The sequence below is a fragment of the Cydia pomonella genome, unplaced genomic scaffold (genome assembly GCF_033807575.1).
Source record: "Cydia pomonella isolate Wapato2018A unplaced genomic scaffold, ilCydPomo1 PGA_scaffold_210, whole genome shotgun sequence".
In the NCBI taxonomy this organism is placed as follows: domain Eukaryota; kingdom Metazoa; phylum Arthropoda; class Insecta; order Lepidoptera; family Tortricidae; genus Cydia; species Cydia pomonella.
This window is the reverse complement of record NW_026907850.1, coordinates 275,661-295,577: the sequence shown is the minus strand read 5'-3', so window position 1 is coordinate 295,577 and position 19,917 is coordinate 275,661. Positions and strand designations below refer to the sequence as shown.

Sequence of the window (19,917 nt, the reverse complement as noted above, 5' to 3'; positions counted from 1 at the left end):
CTTTAAAGTACAAGTTAAAATTAAAATGCCCAGGCCTATAACCGCGAAAATCGAAGTTCGTCAACGCGGGCATTTTTCTCTATCACTTTAATTCAAAGTCAAATCTTTATTGCATATCACAAATCACATAAGATGGAACAGATGGTGTAGAAGTATATGTGACGCCCTGCAAGGGCACAGCAATTTAAGAGGACTAAATCTATTTTAAACAATGACAAAACCAATAATCTAAACTATGGAGTGTGGAATTAAGAGGAGTGACATCTCTTATGGCAGAACTGTTGCAAAAGTGTCCAGCTGTCAGCTATAAATAATAGTTCCAAATCTCTCCACAGTAGCGCTAGAGTGGCTAAGAACCTAGGCGCTATTGACGGAGTGAAGTGCGCTGTCTATGATTTGATTTTTTTGTTCAAGTATTCTAGGTATTGTATCTATTTATGGTTTTATGATGACACTTTTTGGTACATGGAGATTTATTTCCTTACCTCCACCTTCCGTAATCTAAACATTGCAATGGGGTTGGCAACTGTCAAAGGTTTGCATAGATGGCGCCATCATAGCTTGCCCCTGTCTCTAGTTTTGTTCTATGAGATTTGGCTTAAAGTACTGGAATCCAGGTCACAAAATTCCAAAAAATAAAACAAGAATTTGACACAATTCTAGGGATTGACAGGGCAAGCTATGATGGCGCCATCTGTTTAATACTTCGACCGGCCAACCCCATTAAATACATGAGTTCTTGCATAAACCATTAGTATTACCATCAATCATTAGTATCCTCTTCAAAGTATTCACTTAGGGAATAATAGCATTTATTTATTAGAAATATTTAATTTTTTACCTCTTCATTATTTAATTACCTCTTACTTCTTAGTCCCCAGGTACTCTGTTTTTAAGAACTCTTCTTTTATTTCAGGACGCAATGGGCTTCAAATCCTCTCGCCAGAGGCGCGTACGCCTACCGCAGTGTTGCCAACGAACAAAATGGCGGCAGCGCCATAACGTTGAGCGAACCCCTTTACCACAGCAACAACTTCCCTATTGTATGCTTCGCGGGTGAAGCTACGTCGCACCATAGACACAGCGCGGTCCATGGCGCCATAGAGGCGGGGTTCAGAGAGGCTGACAGGTTGATACAGAGTTTGAAGAAATAAAAATATTGTCTATGATTTGTTATTTTATTTAAACTTAGAAATATTCATGGTAACGTAGGTAATTAAATTTTGACAAATCGACACATCGCATTAAGTGCGTAATACGTAGGTCACTAGATAAGTTTTGCAATAGACAAATATGAAACAATGACGTGGCCTATCACATATAGATAGATAGATAGAATACTCTTTATTGGCACACCTCAGTAAAAATATACAAGAAAAATAAACCATTGATTAAATTTAGAGGCAGACAACAGGCGGTCTCATATATATTTTTAAAATCTATATTTCTATAAAAACATTTACTTTATTTTTAAATTTACTTATTTAAGAATAGATTTAAACTTTGAAAACGTCGGCGTGTGCTAAAGTTGATTTACGCATATATTTTATACAACATTTTAATTTCATACAGAGTTAAGATTTTTTAAATAAGTAAATTTAAATAGAAAGTAAATGTTTTCCAGCCAATCATTCGCTATGGAAAAGTAGTTTTAAAAAATATATGATATAGGCCACCTGTTTACTTCATATTTGTCTATTGCAAAACTTATCTAGTGACCTATGTACTAACCATGAACGAAAATAACCGCGAATTAACTAATATAACCGCGGTAACCATACAGTAACCTTCCGTTGGAGAATCTACCACTTTGGTGACCCTGAAAACATCAATCCTTTAGAAGATAATAACCACGTGATCGTTCATAGCAAGCGAGTATTCAAATGGTATTTCATAGAAAGATTACCGTTATTTCGCTAGGATCCCAAAGCTATTCTTCCCTCTTGAAGCTAAAAATCAACGCTCTTTATACAAAATTAAATACACAACGTCATATAAATAATATAAGTACACATGCTTTTTGTGACCACAATTTTATATCAACAAATCCACCTTAACAAAGAATAGAAAATAAATAAGGAAAAAACATGTTGCTAGGTTCAGTTAAAGAAGTTAATTTCAGCGCCATTTCGTACCTTAAGACAGTGATAAGTGATATAAATTAAATTCCTTCACTGTACCAAATACAATTTAAAACAAATATCACATTGCTTACAAGCTAGTATACCTAAGAACGAATATCACTCGCTCATCTCGATTATAACCAGAGATCGGACAAATTAGCGTCATTGCTCGCAATAATGTGGATATGACTCAAAAGTGATTAAAAAATTAATCATTTAATTATCAGAAAAATTAGAAAAATTACTGATTATTTTCTTTTATAAATCTACATTATAAGAAATCTTTGTATTATTTATTGACTAGAAAAGAAAGAATCAAAATTAAATCTTAGGTAAGAAATTAAATAAACGCTGCCAGCCTTCTGGGTACCATAATGCATGAAGGTGACCTGGGGAGCATTTTTTATTTATAAGTTTATTTTAAGTTCTATTATATTTTAGTTTTAATATTGATAATTAGTTTATTTATTTTGTTCGTTTTTTTATTTATATACTATGTTACTTGATTAATAAATACATCCATTAATTGTACAGAAATAAACATAAAACAGTTCGAATTGAAAAAAAAAAGATTATTTTTTTAATCAATTTTGGAGTTATGTCCACATTATTGCGAACAATGACGCTAATTTGTCCGATCTCTGATTATAACAAATCTTATTTTCTAACAGCAAAAATAATCAATTCCTTTCCTTGCATTCCTTGAAATCGCTTTACCAATTAAGATATTAGTCAAGTAATAGACAACATTTTCAATATGTTCGGTCCTTACAGAAGTGGGGCGCAGACTATGTAGGGTAGAGGTAAGGAGAATCTCTAGATGTCCGGCTGGCAGCTGTACATAATCTCTCTCCGGTGGTGCTACTACGGAAGGTGGAGGCAAGGAAATAAATCTCCATGTACCAAAAAGTGTCATCATAAAACCATAAATAGATGGCGCTACAATACCTAGAATACTTGAACAAAAAAATCAAATCATAGACAGCGCACTCCACTCCGTCAATAGCGCCTAGGTTCTGCCACTCTAGCGCTACTCTGGAGAGATTTGGAACTATTATTTATAGCTGACAGCTGGACACTTTTGCAACAGTTCTACCATAAGAAAAAAAAAATGTCCTATGATAAAATAAAATAAAAATAATAAATAAGAGATGTCACTCCTCTTAACTCCACACTCCATAGGTGCTACGGTAGCACAAGGACATGACATGAACTTAGACGTTATTGACGGGGTGAAGTGCGCTGTCGGTGTTTTTTTTTTTTATCAAAGTTAAAAAAATTGTTCGCTATGTATTGTGGCGCCACCTATTTAAAGTTTTTTGGTGGACACTTTTCATACACAAAAAAATGTACCAATTAACATTAATCTATAAATTTTACAAGAACATGTACTTATTATGTATAAATACACACAAAATGTAAAAAAAAAAAAAAAATTTTTTTTTTGACGGAATTGAGTAAAATTTGTATAAAACCATTTCCTGCTTATGAATACGTGGTTAATTTTTTCCGTTTCCTCGAATATTACGAGATAAACAGTAATATATCATTATTGTGTATATATTCCGCAAACAATAAGGTAGGTTATCATTAGTACCTCGTTTTATATCTACGAAATGTAATCTACGCACCAAAGATGGCGTACCACCGCGAGTATTTAAAGTGACGTTTCAAAATAATCTAAATAAGCTTTAAATAAGTGTTTTTTCGCAGTGGATTGTTATTATATTGCTTTTATTGTTTCTTGATATTATTAGAATATATTTTCATAACACACAAAGGCATTTTTAGTTTTATTTTTATTTTTAATTTTCGTTACTTGACATCTCGCCAGTAGTCGGAGACGTACTAAACGCAATGAAGTGCCGGCACTTCATTGAGGTGCGGAAACATTTTACGATCAAACACTTAATAGACAAGCTTGATCGTCGGTGCCTCGCATTGATCTCAATCGATTTCACAGCATCAGATTATCATATTTTAATATCACTCAACAACACATCAGACTTAATAACCTCAGAGCAAATAATATTACCCTCCTCATCGACATCGCACATTGTAATTTCGACCGTATTCTCATCGCTTTTAACTTCATTTTTCATATCATCATTCTTAAGCGTGATTTCGTAGCAAGTTGGTGTTGTTAGTGTAGGTTGAGCCTTTTGTTCTAGATTGAATTCGAAGGTGTTCGAGAGGGAGTCTTTGGGGCCGCTGTAGCCGTCCACGATCTGTCTGGAGACCTCGAGGATCTCGTAGCGGGTCGTTGTTAGGCGGTACATGCCGTCTTCGCTTATTTGGTATCTGTAAAGGAAACATACAGTTTTAGAAAAGCTAGGTAGGGCATATTTCAATAGTAGTAAATATAAAACACAAATTGACTAAGTCCCACGGTAAGCTCAATAAGGCTTGTGTTGAGGGTACATAGACAACGATATATATAATATATAAATATTTATAAATACTTAAATACATAGAAAACACCCATGACTCAGGAACAAATATCCATGCTCATCACACGAATACATGCCCTTACCAGGATTTGAACCCGGGACCATCAGCTTCGTAGGCAGGGTCACTAGCCACTAGGCCAGACCGGTCGTCATAAAGTAGTAGTAAAGCTCGATATTTAAAAAAACACGAAAACATATCATTTTCATTTATTTTCAGTTGTGTTCATTTCACCTTGCATTCCACAGCAGTATAATGTTAGTATGAAATAGCTAGGGCCATATTATAGTATTTTATGCAACAGTTGTATACGAAGGGTCAAAAAAGGCGAGTGGCGTGAGTTACAATGTGAGCCGGAGCCGAAAGCGTAGGCGAACATTGTAAAGGAATACGCCACTCGCCTTTTTTGACCCTTCTTATACAACGTTGCATACAATATTTTTCCTACGAGTCAACAAAAATAAATCTTAATTTAGGTAAACAAATTACAGCAAAAGTATATAGCCAAGACGCGCGAGCATACCTTGTTACGCGCCCGGCCCGCCCCGGGCCGCGGCCGGCCGGTCAGCGACACCTGCTCGTAACTCATGAGGCCCTGGTACTTGCTACTTGCTAAATTAATTTTCTGGACAGTTTTTTCTCAATTTTGGCCACCGTAGCTTACGGAGACTAACAAGCAACGCTAAGCGGTCTTCGTAGTCTATGGGTATTGCTATATTACGGGTGTCACATGCGTGTTTCTGACTTATGAAGTAATTATTTTTACTATGCAACCAAATGAATATTTTGTAAGTTGGCAGCAATGCACTTAGTTCAAAACTGTATTCGTGTTGGTTTTGTTAGGTTGGTAGCCATTAATCGCAGTAACGTTATAGCTTATAAAAGCACAAGAGCTTTTATGAGGAATAGACAATATAGACTTTTCTTGAAATCTTTTATGTATGTTCTTATATTCGTGTTAATGAATGCATAAATGACAGATAACAGTAGAGGAGTAGGAAAAAATAAATATTGCCGAGGGATTAGTAAAATTTTAAACAGAATTATACTTTCAGAGTAATTGAAATAAAAGGGGAAAAGACTCGCGACATATCATTCGTCGCAAGTTTCACGCAATATCTTCCCTTCCTCTCGCACATGCGGTAAACGCTATTTTCCTCTCATTCGGACACTTACCTGAACCTGCTATGTCCGAACGGCCACTGCACACCATGCACGTTCACAAGATGAGTCGTCAATCTACTCCCTCTTGAGAACACCTTGCCGTTCTTCTCGCACATATGCCCAAAGCTATTTCCGTCTCACTCACCTTAACCTGCTATGTCCGAACGGCCATTGCGCGCCTTCACCAGATGCATCATCAACATTACGGACCACTATCCAATATCTTCCCTTCCTCTCGCACACGAGGTAAATGCTATTATCCTCTCACTCAGACACTTACCTGAACCTGCTATGTCCGAACGGCCACTGCACACCATGCACCTTCACAAGATGAGTCGTCAATCTACTCCCTCTTGAGTATATATAACACTTTGCCGTCCTTATCGCACATATGACCCGCACTATTTCCGTCTCACTCACCTTAACCGCTATGTCCGACCTAACCATTATCTTCCCTTGCCCTTGCGCACGAGGTAAATGCTATTTTCTTCTCACTCAGACACTTGATGAGTCGTCAATCTACTCCCTCTTGAGTATATATAACACTTTGCCGTCCTTATCGCACATATGACCCGCACTATTTCCGTCTCACTCACCTTAACCGCTATGTCCGACCTAACCATTATCTTCCCTTGCCCTCGCGCACGAGGTAAATGCTATTTTCTTCTCACTCAGACACTTACCTGAACCTACTGTGTCCGAACGGCCACTGCACACCATGCACCTTCACAAGATGAACCGTTAATCGACTCCCTCTTGAGAACACCTTGCCGTTCTTCTCGCACATATGGCACGCGTATTTCTTTCTCTTCTTCTTTCCTCGTTCCTCGTCGGAAATGTCGCTGTCTTCTTTCTTGCGTTTCTTCTTCGTGTGCGTTTCTATGTGTTTGCGGAGATCGGATTTTGTTATTGCCCTGGAATAAAGTTAATAATGAAATGTTAGACGTTGTTTTTTAACTATTTATGAATTATCATAATCATTTACACGCTACACAGAGTTGGATCTAACAGAGTTGCCCCACAGTACTAAGCGGTACTCAAAAACAGATATAAGGAGCCGAAGTAAGCGGTTAGTGCAAGTTCTTTGGAGAATGGATATAGTTAATTAAAGATTTAATCATAATATATGGGTTAAATAATAATATAGTCTGTCAAGCAAAGTATGTCAGTAGCAATGTACAGCAAAGTGAAGTAGAGCAACACTAAAAAAGCAGTATTGCGCTAAGAAAAGCAGCAATGTACATCGAGCCAATAAATGTAATTTTCATAACCTCAAATTTTACAAATATTTACGATCAACGAGCGTGATTGTATATTGTAGGCACATAGACTTTGCTTAAGTTCATGCACAAGCTTATTTAATATATTGGTATTTAATGGTGACAGCAGAAATTTCTCTTGAAATAGCAACGATTCAGAATGTAAACAAACATGATGGCTGTCATTCACTATCCACATTCCACAGATAAAACACAGATGACACGCGATTTTGGAATTATTCGAAAACAGTGTTGCTAACCCGCGATTTTTCAAATTTGCCGCCTTTTGCTACTGACAAGATTTGCTTGACCAAGTATATATTAATTCATTTATGAGGGACATTGAACTTACTTTTAACCTGAATATGACATTGGATATTCCTGAAGTTAGTTGATATTTTAATAATATTTTAATTTTTACGTTTCAAAGCTATGATGAGCCATGTTGCTTGAAATAAATGCAATACAATACAATTATAGAAGACATGTTAAGTCTACGAAAAATCAGAGACATTTGTTCGGTGGTGATGTGCATGTAGACATCAGTGTGTGTGAATGACTTGTGTGTGCCGTAGGGTTTCTGCTCGAGAATTCTCGAGGCGAGAAATCTCGAGAAATTTGTCCTGTGTCGAGACGGGAAAAGAACTCAATGCCTGGAGAATTCTCGAGAAATAAATCACTTGCGATAAGTAATATAAAAACATGCTAGTAACGCGTGATGTGGCTAGCTTCATTTGTCCGTCCGTTTGTCTGTCAAAACCCTTTATCTCGGGAACGCGTGGAGGTATTGAGTTAAAATTAAAACGATGTACTTGGATCTACAGTTCCTTGAAGCTCTAAAAAAAATCAAACTACTAAGTTAAAAAAAAGATACGGACGTTTATACTACGAAAACATATATTTTGAGACTCTCAAGGGAATCAAAATGTATAGGGTACGAGCAGGTTACGTACTTGTGTGCGCAGTGCGGGCAGGCGTGCTGCCGGAGTAGATACTCTGTGCTGTAAGAGAACGTTACGTACTTGTGTGCGCAGTGCGGGCAGGCGTACTGCCGGAGCAGGTACTCCGTGGCGTACGAGCAGGTTACGTACTTGTGTGCGCAGTGCGGGCAGGTTACGTACTTGTGTGCGCAGTGCGGGCAGGTTACGTACTTGTGTGCGCAGTGCGGGCAGGTTACGTACTTGTGTGCGCAGTGCGGGCAGGTTACGTACTTGTGTGCGCAGTGCGGGCAGGTTACGTACTTGTGTGCGCAGTGCGGGCAGGCGTACTGCCGGAGCAGGTACTCCGTGGCGTACGAGCAGGTTACGTACTTGTGTGCGCAGTGCGGGCAGGCGTGCTGCCGGAGTAGATACTCTGTGCTGTAAGAGAACGTTACGTACTTGTGTGCGCAGTGCGGGCAGGCGTACTGCCGGAGCAGGTACTCCGTGGCGTACGAGCAGGTTACGTACTTGTGTGCGCAGTGCGGGCAGGTTACGTACTTGTGTGCGCAGTGCGGGCAGGTTACGTACTTGTGTGCGCAGTGCGGGCAGGTTACGTACTTGTGTGCGCAGTGCGGGCAGGCGTACTGCCGGAGCAGGTACTCCGTGGCGTACGAGCAGGTTACGTACTTGTGTGCGCAGTGCGGGCAGGTTACGTACTTGTGTGCGCAGTGCGGGCAGGCGTACTGCCGGAGCAGGTACTCCGTGGCGTACGAGCAGGTTACGTACTTGTGTGCGCAGTGCGGGCAGGTTACGTACTTGTGTGCGCAGTGCGGGCAGGCGTACTGCCGGAGCAGGTACTCCGTGGCGTACGAGCAGGTTACGTACTTGTGTGCGCAGTGCGGGCAGGTTACGTACTTGTGTGCGCAGTGCGGGCAGGTTACGTACTTGTGTGCGCAGTGCGGGCAGGCGTACTGCCGGAGCAGGTACTCCGTGGCGTACGAGCAGGTTACGTACTTGTGTGCGCAGTGCGGGCAGGTTACGTACTTGTGTGCGCAGTGCGGGCAGGTTACGTACTTGTGTGCGCAGTGCGGGCAGGTTACGTACTTGTGTGCGCAGTGCGGGCAGGTTACGTACTTGTGTGCGCAGTGCGGGCAGGTTACGTACTTGTGTGCGCAGTGCGGGCAGGTTACGTACTTGTGTGCGCAGTGCGGGCAGGTTACGTACTTGTGTGCGCAGTGCGGGCAGGTTACGTACTTGTGTGCGCAGTGCGGGCAGGTTACGTACTTGTGTGCGCAGTGCGGGCAGGTTACGTACTTGTGTGCGCAGTGCGGGCAGGCGTACTGCCGGAGCAGGTACTCCGTGGCGTACGAGCAGGTTACGTACTTGTGTGCGCAGTGCGGGCAGGTTACGTACTTGTGTGCGCAGTGCGGGCAGGTTACGTACTTGTGTGCGCAGTGCGGGCAGGTTACGTACTTGTGTGCGCAGTGCGGGCAGGTTACGTACTTGTGTGCGCAGTGCGGGCAGGTTACGTACTTGTGTGCGCAGTGCGGGCAGGTTACGTACTTGTGTGCGCAGTGCGGGCAGGTTACGTACTTGTGTGCGCAGTGCGGGCAGGTTACGTACTTGTGTGCGCAGTGCGGGCAGGTTACGTACTTGTGTGCGCAGTGCGGGCAGGTTACGTACTTGTGTGCGCAGTGCGGGCAGGTTACGTACTTGTGTGCGCAGTGCGGGCAGGCGTACTGCCGGAGCAGGTACTCCGTGGCGTACGAGCAGGTTACGTACTTGTGTGCGCAGTGCGGGCAGGTTACGTACTTGTGTGCGCAGTGCGGGCAGGTTACGTACTTGTGTGCGCAGTGCGGGCAGGTTACGTACTTGTGTGCGCAGTGCGGGCAGGTTACGTACTTGTGTGCGCAGTGCGGGCAGGTTACGTACTTGTGTGCGCAGTGCGGGCAGGTTACGTACTTGTGTGCGCAGTGCGGGCAGGTTACGTACTTGTGTGCGCAGTGCGGGCAGGTTACGTACTTGTGTGCGCAGTGCGGGCAGGTTACGTACTTGTGTGCGCAGTGCGGGCAGGCGTGCGCGCGGCAGTGGCCGGGCAGGTGGCGGTAGCGCACGTGCTGCGCGAGCGTGGCCAGCGTCGGCGCCGACATGTCGCACAGCGTGCAGGCGTGCTGCGACACGTGCTGCCGGGCGTGCTGCCGGAGCAGGTACTCCGAGGCGTACGAGAAGCTGCACACGTTGCACGTGTACTCGCTTGAGGGGTGGACGTTCTGAAGCAATCAATATAGAAATATGTTTTTTTATCTCCACAAAATGAGTTAATTGCGGTGCAAATGTACCTTTATAAAAAAAAAATGATAACCAATTCTCGAGTTTGTTACACTGAGAATTGTTTAAGAGTACCTCTACTATTATATTTATGTTATTCTGTATATTAGACCCCGTCTTCTGCTCTCCTTCTTCGAGCAGGGGCTAGGGTTTCTGGTTTCTCGACCTTTTTTATTTCTCGAGGCACGGGAATTCTCGACCAGAATTTCTCGACTTTCTCGAGTATCTCGAGAAATTTTGTAAGATTCAAAAAACACCATGTTATTTTTTTCTTTTTGCTTTATTAAAAGTCAGAATCATAGGAGTCGTAGGTTAGATCAATAATCAAACATATGGTATTTTTTTAGTTACCATAAATTGCACTTAATAATCAAAAATTCAACATCAAACAAAATAAAACTATAAGTGTAGGCGTGCGCGCCTGCGATGTGATATGCTATAGTGTATGAAATGTAAACAAACCACAATAAGGTATTTTATTAGGCAAGAATATTCAAGTCAATCAATTTAACTCGATGTGACAAACTTACAGAAGTTTTACTACGTAATGTTAATACTTACACAACACAACAATGAGCCTTAATAGCTATTTTGTTAATAGGAATATATCGGGAATTCGGAATGTTTTTTTTAATGTAATAGGCCACAAACGAGCAGACGAGCCGTCTGATGGGAAGCAGTCATCGCCGCCCATGGACATAAGCAACATCGGAGGAGCCACTTATGCGTTGCCAACCTTTGAGGACCCTAAATACCTGCTTCTTGAAGAACCCCATGTCATAGCGCAAGGGAAACACCTCAGAAGGTAGCTCATTCCACAACTTGCACGTTCTGGGCAAAAACGAGCGAGATGCCCGCTTGTTCTTGGTTTGCCACGTGTCGAGAAAGTGAGGATGAACTTTGTTTCTTTGGCGGGAGGTGCACCAAAGAAACAAAGTTCATCCTCACTTTGATTTGATTTATCAATAGTCATTTGGTTTTATAAGATGGACCTATAATTCGTGTTTTTAGCATTAGATTTGGGGCGCACGTGTAATGTAGAAAGTGAATGACACGATATCTGTAGCGATAACCGACCTGCCTCGTGCGATGGTCCACGATCTTTCTGTTGGTCGCGAAGTGCCGCCCGCAGTGGTAGCAGGCCAGCAGGCGCTCGCCTGTGTAACGATATTGTTTCATTAATATACATCTTTTATTATACCTAAATAAGGTAGAGGGTAATAAGGCCTACTTTAAATCGCATTTTTACTACAATTAAAAGATAAATCGCGTACCAAGGTACCATAAGGGCCTCCGCTAGCTGACGCGGATTATCCGGTACGGACCCCTCGTCTAATAAGAAACTGTATGAACAGCGCTAACTGGCGCGGGTGCGTGCGACGGATTTGGCGGGAGCAGGGCGGCTACCGGGAAAATCGAAATTCGTCAATTGCGGGCATTTTTCTCTGTCACTCTAATTACGTGTTAGTGAGAGTAAAAGAGAAAGATCCCCGCAATTTGCGAATTTCAGTTTTCGCGGTAGGCCCCCGGGACCCGCGAGCGTGCGCACGTGGCGGGCGTCCGCGTCAGCTAGCGGAGGCCCTAATAAGGCCTGGTAGTTGTTAATAACATTGGAAGAACGAATAAGTAAAGTTTTTTTATTAACAGATAAATTTTGCGAGTTTCCTTTAAAACTTTAACGTCTGTCAGTAATACTGTCAGTAGAAACGTCTAAACCATGTCACATAGTGGCAGCGTCGCACCCAAAAAACCGTTTTTAGGGTTCCGTACCCAAAAGGTAAAACGGGACCCTATTACTAAGACTCCGCTGTCCATCCGTCCGTCCGTCCGTCTGTCCGTCCGTCCGTTTGTCACCAGGCTGTATCTCATAAACCGTGATAGCTAGACAGTTGAAATTCTCACAGATGATGTATTTCTGTTGCCGCTATAACAACAAATACTAAAAAGTACGGAACCCTCGGCGGGCGAGTCCGACTCGCACTTGTCCGGTTCTTTCACTGAGTTATTACAGAAACAACTACTATTCTAAATGTTGAATTACACAAAAAAAACTACGATAAAAATTCAAACAACAAATACTAAAATTCTTCAGAGATGTAAATAGGTCTCCAAGACTTCAATTCTTATATAAATCTTTAATATTGTTATACAAAGAAAATAGAGCGAGGAACTACGTAAGGCAATTTTTTAAATTATAGAAACGTTTATGTAATTTTAAAATGTGTAATATTCATTAGAAGTATTAGAACAAATTAAATTATTTTTAGAAAATATTTTAATTTGTTTTTTATTTCAAGTAGAAACACTACTATATAAATGCCTACTATACTATATAGGTGCCTCTCGCGATAGCAGAGGACGCCGGTTCGATTCCAGCCTGGGGCACTGGAGGCCTTGGTCACTTTTTAGGGTTCCGTAGCCAAATGGCAGAAAACGGAACCCTTATAGATTCGTCATGTCCGTCTGTCTGTCCGATTATGTCACAGCCACTTTTTTTAATACGTCATAAATGGTACGGAACCCTTCATGAGCGAGTCCGACTCGCACTTGGCCGCTTTTTTCTTAGTATATGACATTTATTTCAGTTTATTTCAGTGTAATATTCAGTTTTAGCGGTAAGAGCGTGCGACTTGCAATCCGGAGGTCGCGGGTTCAAACCCCGGCTCGTACCAATGAGTTTTTCGGAACTTATGTACGAAATATCATTCGATATTTACCAGTCGCTTTTCGGTGAAGGAAAACATCGTGAGGAAACCGGACTGATCCCAACAAGGCCTAGTTTACCCTCCGGGTTGGAAGGTCAGATGGCAGTCGCTTTCGTAAAAACTAGTGCCTACGCCAAATCTTGGGATTAGTTGTCAAGCGGACCCCAGGCTCCCATGAGCCGTGGCAAAATGCCGGGACAACGCGAGGAAGAAGATTCAGTTTAAATCAGTGTGAGGCTTCACCTGTATGGGAGCGGACGTGCGTGGCGAGCAGCGCGGCGCGCGGGAAGCCGGCGCCGCAGCCCGCCCACGAGCACGTGTGGCGCGCCGCGTAGTGCGCGTGCAGCGACACGTGGTCGAGGAACGCCTGACGGAGTTTGGGTCGGATCAATTATAGGACTTTTTTTTTAATAAATAGTACCTGGGCGACCAAGCTTTGCTCGGTTATAACTATTTATTGTAATATGGTGGTGTATAGGTGACAATCTTAACTACATTTTTTTACTAAATTAAACTTGTCTAAAACAAAAAAATTAAAAATATATATATAAACTTGAACATATAAAAAAAACAAAAGTTAGTCACCGGGCGAGATTCGAACCCGTATCACTCGTTTCTAGCCGTCCGCGTCTTAACCCGCTGGACCAGACGGACAGTGGCAACACGAAATTAGCAACCATATTCTGCGTCGAAAGAAAAACGCATGAAAACTCGAAAAATACGCGTTTTCCCAAACATAAGACTAATCTAGATCGATTGTATACCCCCAAAAACCCCCATATACCAAATTTCAGCGAAATCGTTAGAGCCGTTTCCGAGATCACAGAAATATATATATATATATATATATACAAGAATTGCTCGTTTAAAGGTATAAGATTATAGGACATTATTACACAAATTGACTAAGCCCCACAGTAAGCTCAATAAGGCTTGTGTTGTAGGTACCTAGACAACGATATATATAATATATTATAATAATAAATACTTAAATACATATAAACACCCATGACTCAAAAACAAATATCCGTGTTCATCACACAAATATATGCTCTTACCAGGATTTGAACCCGGGACATTCAGCTTCATAGGCGGTCGTCAATGTGGGGTAGACCGGCCTATCAATGTTTATGTTGGATACTTCGCTCAGACATAGTCAAAGACATGACGACCGGTCTGGCCTAGTAGGTAGTGGCCCTGCCTATGAAGCCTATGGTCCCGGGTTCAAATCCTGGTAAGGGCATTTATTCGTGTGATGAAAATGGATATTTGTTCCTGAGTCATGGGTGTTTTCTATGTATTTAAGTATTTATAAATATTTATATATTATATTTTTATATCGTTGTCTAAGTACCCTCACCACAAGCCTTATTAAGCTTACTGTGGGACTTAGTCAATTTGTGTACAATGTCCTATAATATTTATAAAATAAAAAAAAGCGACGAAAGAGGTTGCAGACGTGTTAGGTACCTGACTTATGTATTGTCATGCATTTTTAACGTTACTATTGTTGAAGTTACTATTTTATGAGACCAACTAATAGGTTACTATACTGCTGATACGCTAATAGGTTAATTTTATTATGTTACCTTAATTATATGTAGACTAGCATCAATAGACTAGAACTGAACTATTGTGTGCCCTTACAGGGTGTCATGAACTGAATATATGAAATGTAAACCCTTATTATGTACATGAGAATGCAATATTGAATAAATGACTGATAGAAGGTCTTCAGCACTTTAAACCTTATATGTGAAATTAAAAAGTAAAAGATGTGGTAACCGAGTGGATCTGATGTCCAACTTTTAATCCCGAGGTCCGGGTTAAAATTAGCGATGCCCTGAATAGTGGTTTTGGCAGCATAACGATCATTTGGTCCTTTTCTCGACCGTAACGCGTAATATTCGGCATAACATGCGAACATTTTGAGTCATTCGGGACCGATCGATTGGTCTAGGCAGGAACTATCGACCGAAGTTCCATTCTACCATCGATCAATGCTATCGATTGAGTAACGAGCGATTGGTGTGATAACGCCTTAAGAGGAGGGCTGTTACCAACAGTGAGACGTATATGGGCTGAATTATTATGTTATCATAAACCTCACCTGCATAGCCTTAAACTTGTCCCCACACCCGACCCACAGACAGCAAAAATCCTCCTTCAACAACGGCAGCTTGTTTCTCAAGCTGGAATCCTTCTTGCAGCAAGTCAGCTTCAGCGTGGCTTGGGCGTTGAAGCCGATACCGAGAAGGCGGGCGTGGTAGGCGTGGTAGTTCATGTGGCGACACAGCTCGTCGAAGTCGGAGTTGCTGTGCTTGCAGGAGTCCCATAGGCAGGTGTAGATTACTGAAATAGTAAGGGTTATTGAAACCCCGTTTTCATAACAGTTTTAAATTATTCACGGTAGTTTCACTAGACTTAAATTGACCCATCCAAACAATAATAAAAACAAAAAACAATGTAAAAAGTAATCACAGTTTATATCCCGGTCAATTTAACTCCCGTTTTCATAAATAATAATGTGTTAACTATTTAATTTTTATCGAATAAATTTGTTGCAAGACAATTTGTGACCAATGAAGTATATAAGTCAATTTTGGTAAGTGGTAGGTCTGACTTATTTAGGTTTCTTAGGTCTTTCTTCTTCCTAACTTATATTATTTACAAATCACTGAAATTCTAAATTTATGTAGGGTAATTAAAAACATATTTCAAAATTTGTAGTGTGGGTGCGGTTTCTTAACGTGAATGCGGCAGCAGAGTAAAGATAGAATTAGACATCTTGCGTAAAAATTGAATTAAATAAAACAACACTGAGACACAATTAGAAGAACTAGAGTTAAATACCGATTTGCAAAATTGACCCAATTGGGTACAGTCAAGTGTAAAAATATGGATGTACACATCTTACTCAAAAATATGTCCCATAGCATCTTAGTCCAGTGTAATAAGAGCGTAGTATATACCATATTTATGAGACAGCTATTTCGATACATATTTTTGCACTTGACTGTACTTGACACATGTTGAATTTATAACAAAATTTAGCTAAATAATAGAAAATGAGCCATCAATTATAAAAAAAAGTAGAATTAAAAAAACATTGAGATTATAAAAAAATACAAGGCTCCTAGGTCACAAAAAAAATCATTTTTTTAACTTTCAAAAAGAGAAAAGAGAATGGTACCATTCGATTCCTTACATTTTAATGAAAAATAAATTGTATGATATACGTAAACGCAATATTCCAGCAATAGCAATTTTCTTGATCTTCCATACATTTAGGTCGGACTAATGTAATGTGACGTCACATTACAATATCATTTTGTTAGAGGCGTTTCAATCGTCGAGTGCGAGCGTCAGACTTTAACTCTCATTTCTGACCTTAGTGTTGCTTAGATGCCATGAGTCCTATCCTCAGGAAAATCAAGATCGATTGACATTATTTACAATAAAACTGTCAAGTAGCCAATAGTAAGTAGCATGTTAGTAGAATATGGAGATGTTTGATGTCAATCAAAGATAAAAAGTACACAAGCATGTACTTAATGCATAAACATACACCTTGATAATTGCGGAAAATTCCGTTTGATAAATGATGTACTTTAGTAATTTAGGATCAAAAATTATTTTAATGATTATTAATTAGTTTCCTCAATCTATAAAATGAGGTATCAACTGTTTGAATCAGGAATATAGTTTTGTAGTTAGTACAGACTAACAGTCCACTGTAACATTGAACTAACAACCACTTTGTATGTGTACTAAGATGCTACTATTGGACCTGTTTTGCACCTAACTGTATTTTGTTCCCTTAAGCTGAGCGTAAGGTGTTAAGAAAGATTCTGGGACACGTTAAAAGTGACGATAGCAGTTGGAGGATTCGGAAAAATGCCGAAATTGAATAACTCATAGCCGAGTCAAATATAATTGGTGAGACCAAAGCACATCTTGGACCCGGGTATGTCCTTAAACTACGTCCACAAGAGAGGTATGGGCATTGTGAATGTCATCTCGCTCTGTGTGGTAGGGCACAGCACAGCGGATGTCATTCCAGATCTAGAGCAGAGCCCAACTGGGGAAGTACCTCCACCTTACAGAAAATCGCAGCCAAATAACACTAGTGTTCTGTTCCTGCCGGTGAGTAAGGTTGCCAGAGCTCAACGAGGGTGGGAGGGGGTTAGGGTCGGCAACGTGCTTGTAACTCCTCTGGAGTTGCAGGCGTACATAGGCTACGGATACTGCTTACCATCAGGCAGGCCGTATGCTTGTTTGCCACCGACGTAGTATAAAAAAAAAAAAAAACATCATCTCTGCTGGCTTGGCTACCTCGAAATGATGGGAGAAGAATGCAAAGAGAGTATATTTGGGTAGGAGACCTTTGCCGACAGGCACACTGAACTAAGAGACTTCATATGATAATTCAAGACTATCAAAAAGAACAATCATGTTCAGAACAAAGGGCTATATAATAATATTTGGGTTTACCAACTGGATTCCGTCATCCTAAGTTCTCTGTGGGCGTCATTCAAAGCTAGCATGAATTCGCGCAGGACCAAGTAAAATGGCGTACTCTTGTGTCGGAGGCCAAGACTCATTTTGGGTCATCACGCCAACCAAGTAAGTAAATAAGCTAATTGTATATTCACCCTTAAAATAACATACTTTTACCATCCTCCTCAGTAACTTGCAAGTCTGAGATGTGGTTGCGGCAATGGTCTTGGAAGTCCCGGTAGTCTTCAGTCACATGGTTGCAAGACAACCATCCACATTCCATGCGCACATCTTTGGTTCTCAGTTTTTGTAATTTCTGAAAGAATATGAGAAAATTAAAGCTTTAAACGTACTTAGTACTTATAAAGTCCACAATAGTGTGGGGTTAATTCAACACTGTGCTAGTATGCTTATCTTCAAGTGGCATATGTTGTTTTTCAGTGGACTTTTATTTCGATTAATCAAATTTGAAATTTAAATGACATAATCAGCTAGGAGTCGGGCATACTACTCCAAGGCATAAGACTTTATCAGAGTACGCCCACCATATGAGTGACACCATTTGTAGTCAAATATGAATCAATGGTCTTAGAAAATAGAATTGAATTAATGATTAGAATTTCATTGGAGGTCATGTGCACCAGTAATGGACCACCATACTGGTTGTTATACAATGTTATATAACATCATATGATAGGTAAAACTTGATAGTATTGGTAGTGGTTTTTATATGTTATATAACATTTTATAACAGCTAGTGTGTGACCACCATAAATACCATCATGGTGTAATCAGGACAATGAACAAAAAGGTTTTGGCATTTTTACTCTGAAAAATAGAGTAAGGTCCAGTCCAGTTTCAACCTTCTTTTGTCCTGCCTGAATGTAGATAAAAACTTAGCTTTTGTATGAAGGAAAGAAATCAACCCGAGATAAATGATGATAAAGTAATCTAGACTGTCTTAACCTCCTTAGACACACACGCAATTTTTTATTGAATTTGGAACCTTTTGTTAAAAAATTAAAGTTCAGAATAGATTGTCAAAAATAACACAAAAGTTTGTACTGGGAATTCTTGGTTAATATACTAAATTCTAAAAAAACCCTAGGTACTACTGGTTTAATCCTAAAGATTTCCCAAAAAGGAGACACACACATTGGGGCAGGCAGTGGCGGGGCAAGACCAAAATTTTATGTGGGCAAGGTACTCTTAGCGAGGCCCTCTGGTGGTGCAAGAAATAACGAACATTTTTGCATTGTGTCCGAGATATATGTACTTATTTGAGGCGCGAGGCCCCTCGAACCGCGAGGCCGTAGGCGGTGGCCCACATCGCCCACGCCTAACGCCGCCTCTCGGGGCAGGTATAAGAGTAGAGACAAAATTTGTAGATACATTTTGAAATCTGAAGAATACTCATACCACAGCCTTTGGTTCCACTGAAGATTCCCCTACGCCGTTTGGCACAGTCGCCTCATCCTCAGCGGCGGACAGCAGAAACTTCTTCCTATCGGCATTGTTCTGAATAATAAACTGAATATCATTCTTATTTTGTTGCGACTTTTTCGCGCCTCCACTATTTTGCTTCTCGAGCCAGTCCTTGCAGAAATTGTACCGCACGTCTGTGATAGAGTCGTCTGTAGCTTTACTGGCTTGATCGCTCTGCCTGCTCATTTTTGTACTGTTAAAATAAGATACTACATAAAAAATTAAGCTTAAAGAACGTGTTTAGCTTTATTCATTTATTTTCCAGTATTCGGAACTGGGAATACTAGTATGTACTCCATCTGTGATGGGAAATACTGAAATTATCTAAGAAGAACGCAATAAATACAATCTTTTAGATTTTCTCAAGTAAACTTGGAACGAAGTAAATAAAATAACTATGCTATGCCACTGTCATATTGACAGTTCCACTGTCACTGTCAACTGTCACTTACAGCGCCTAAATACCATAGATGGTAGGATCAACTAGATGTGCTATACGCATGTGCCCGTAAGGGACAGAACATACGCAATGCCCCAATTTAAAAACACGTTTTACCATTCCAGACAAAATACCAAAAACCACCTACGTCATTTGGTCGGGTTATTTGTTGCCGACCATAAGCCATACAAAATTTACGGTGGGGGATAAAAACAAAACAAAACAAAACAAACCATCACAGCGCTTTCGCGTGAACCCGCACATTTCTTTATTAGCACGTATATTCTGCGACGGTGGTTTTATGCGCTAAAGAAAGATATGCTCCGTGTGCAAAGCTCTGTCATTAAATCAATGTTATAACCGATAGGCAAGAAACTATTGGTTACAAGAGGATTTTAGACAATAGCTGCATCATGGAAACATCTCAATATATAAATAAAGTGCACAAAAAATAAATAATACAAAAAATTACGTAACTTAAAACACTATTTATTAAAAAATTACTAACTTCCGGAAAAACTTCTGGTCACACTACTTTTTGTCTGT

General features: G+C 40.6%; 2 protein-coding genes across 5 annotated transcripts in view; one reads left to right on the top strand and one right to left on the bottom strand.

The window, feature by feature from the left end:
• The window catches only part of LOC133533896 (spermine oxidase-like), a 42,121-nt gene extending 40,952 nt beyond the window's left edge, over window positions 1–1,169 (top strand). For all 3 annotated transcript variants that reach the window (XM_061872980.1, XM_061872978.1, XM_061872979.1), the window contains exon 7: window positions 917–1,169. In XM_061872980.1, coding sequence (XP_061728964.1) covers window positions 917–1,154 — 238 coding nt within the window. In that variant the 3' untranslated portion in view covers window positions 1,155–1,169. The remainder of the gene's footprint in view (window positions 1–916) is intronic.
• LOC133533895 (histone H4 transcription factor-like) lies at window positions 1,160–19,306 on the bottom strand. Of its 2 annotated transcripts, XM_061872976.1 has the most exons (9): window positions 18,867–19,306; window positions 17,619–17,763; window positions 15,058–15,299; window positions 13,191–13,314; window positions 11,320–11,399; window positions 9,967–10,184; window positions 6,460–6,649; window positions 6,016–6,056; window positions 1,160–4,424 (listed from the first exon to the last, which is right to left on the bottom strand). In XM_061872976.1, the coding sequence occupies exons 1-9, from the start codon at window positions 19,116–19,118 to the stop codon at window positions 4,097–4,099; spliced, it is 1,620 nt and encodes a 539-aa protein (XP_061728960.1). In that variant the 5' UTR covers window positions 19,119–19,306; the 3' UTR covers window positions 1,160–4,096. The 2 variants fall into 2 exon arrangements, with proteins under 2 accessions (XP_061728960.1, XP_061728959.1); XM_061872975.1 differs by lacking the exon at window positions 6,016–6,056 and having other exon boundaries at window positions 6,419–6,649.
• Window positions 19,307–19,917: the final 611 nt, after the last annotated feature.

Bases quoted from the DNA above. Each gene is read 5' to 3' on its own strand.
- LOC133533895 (XM_061872975.1), bottom strand. From the start codon at position 19,118: ATGAGCAGGCAGAGCGATCAAGCCAGTAAAGCTACAGACGACTCTATC. The intron at 11,400-13,190 runs GTGAAGCCTCAC...ATCGTTACACAG, and splicing joins GCACGTCCGCTCCCATACAG to GCGAGCGCCTGCTGGCCTGC. The intron at 4,425-6,418 runs GTAAGTGTCTGA...TTTCCTTTACAG, and splicing joins TTCGGACACAGTAGGTTCAG to ATACCAAATAAGCGAAGACG.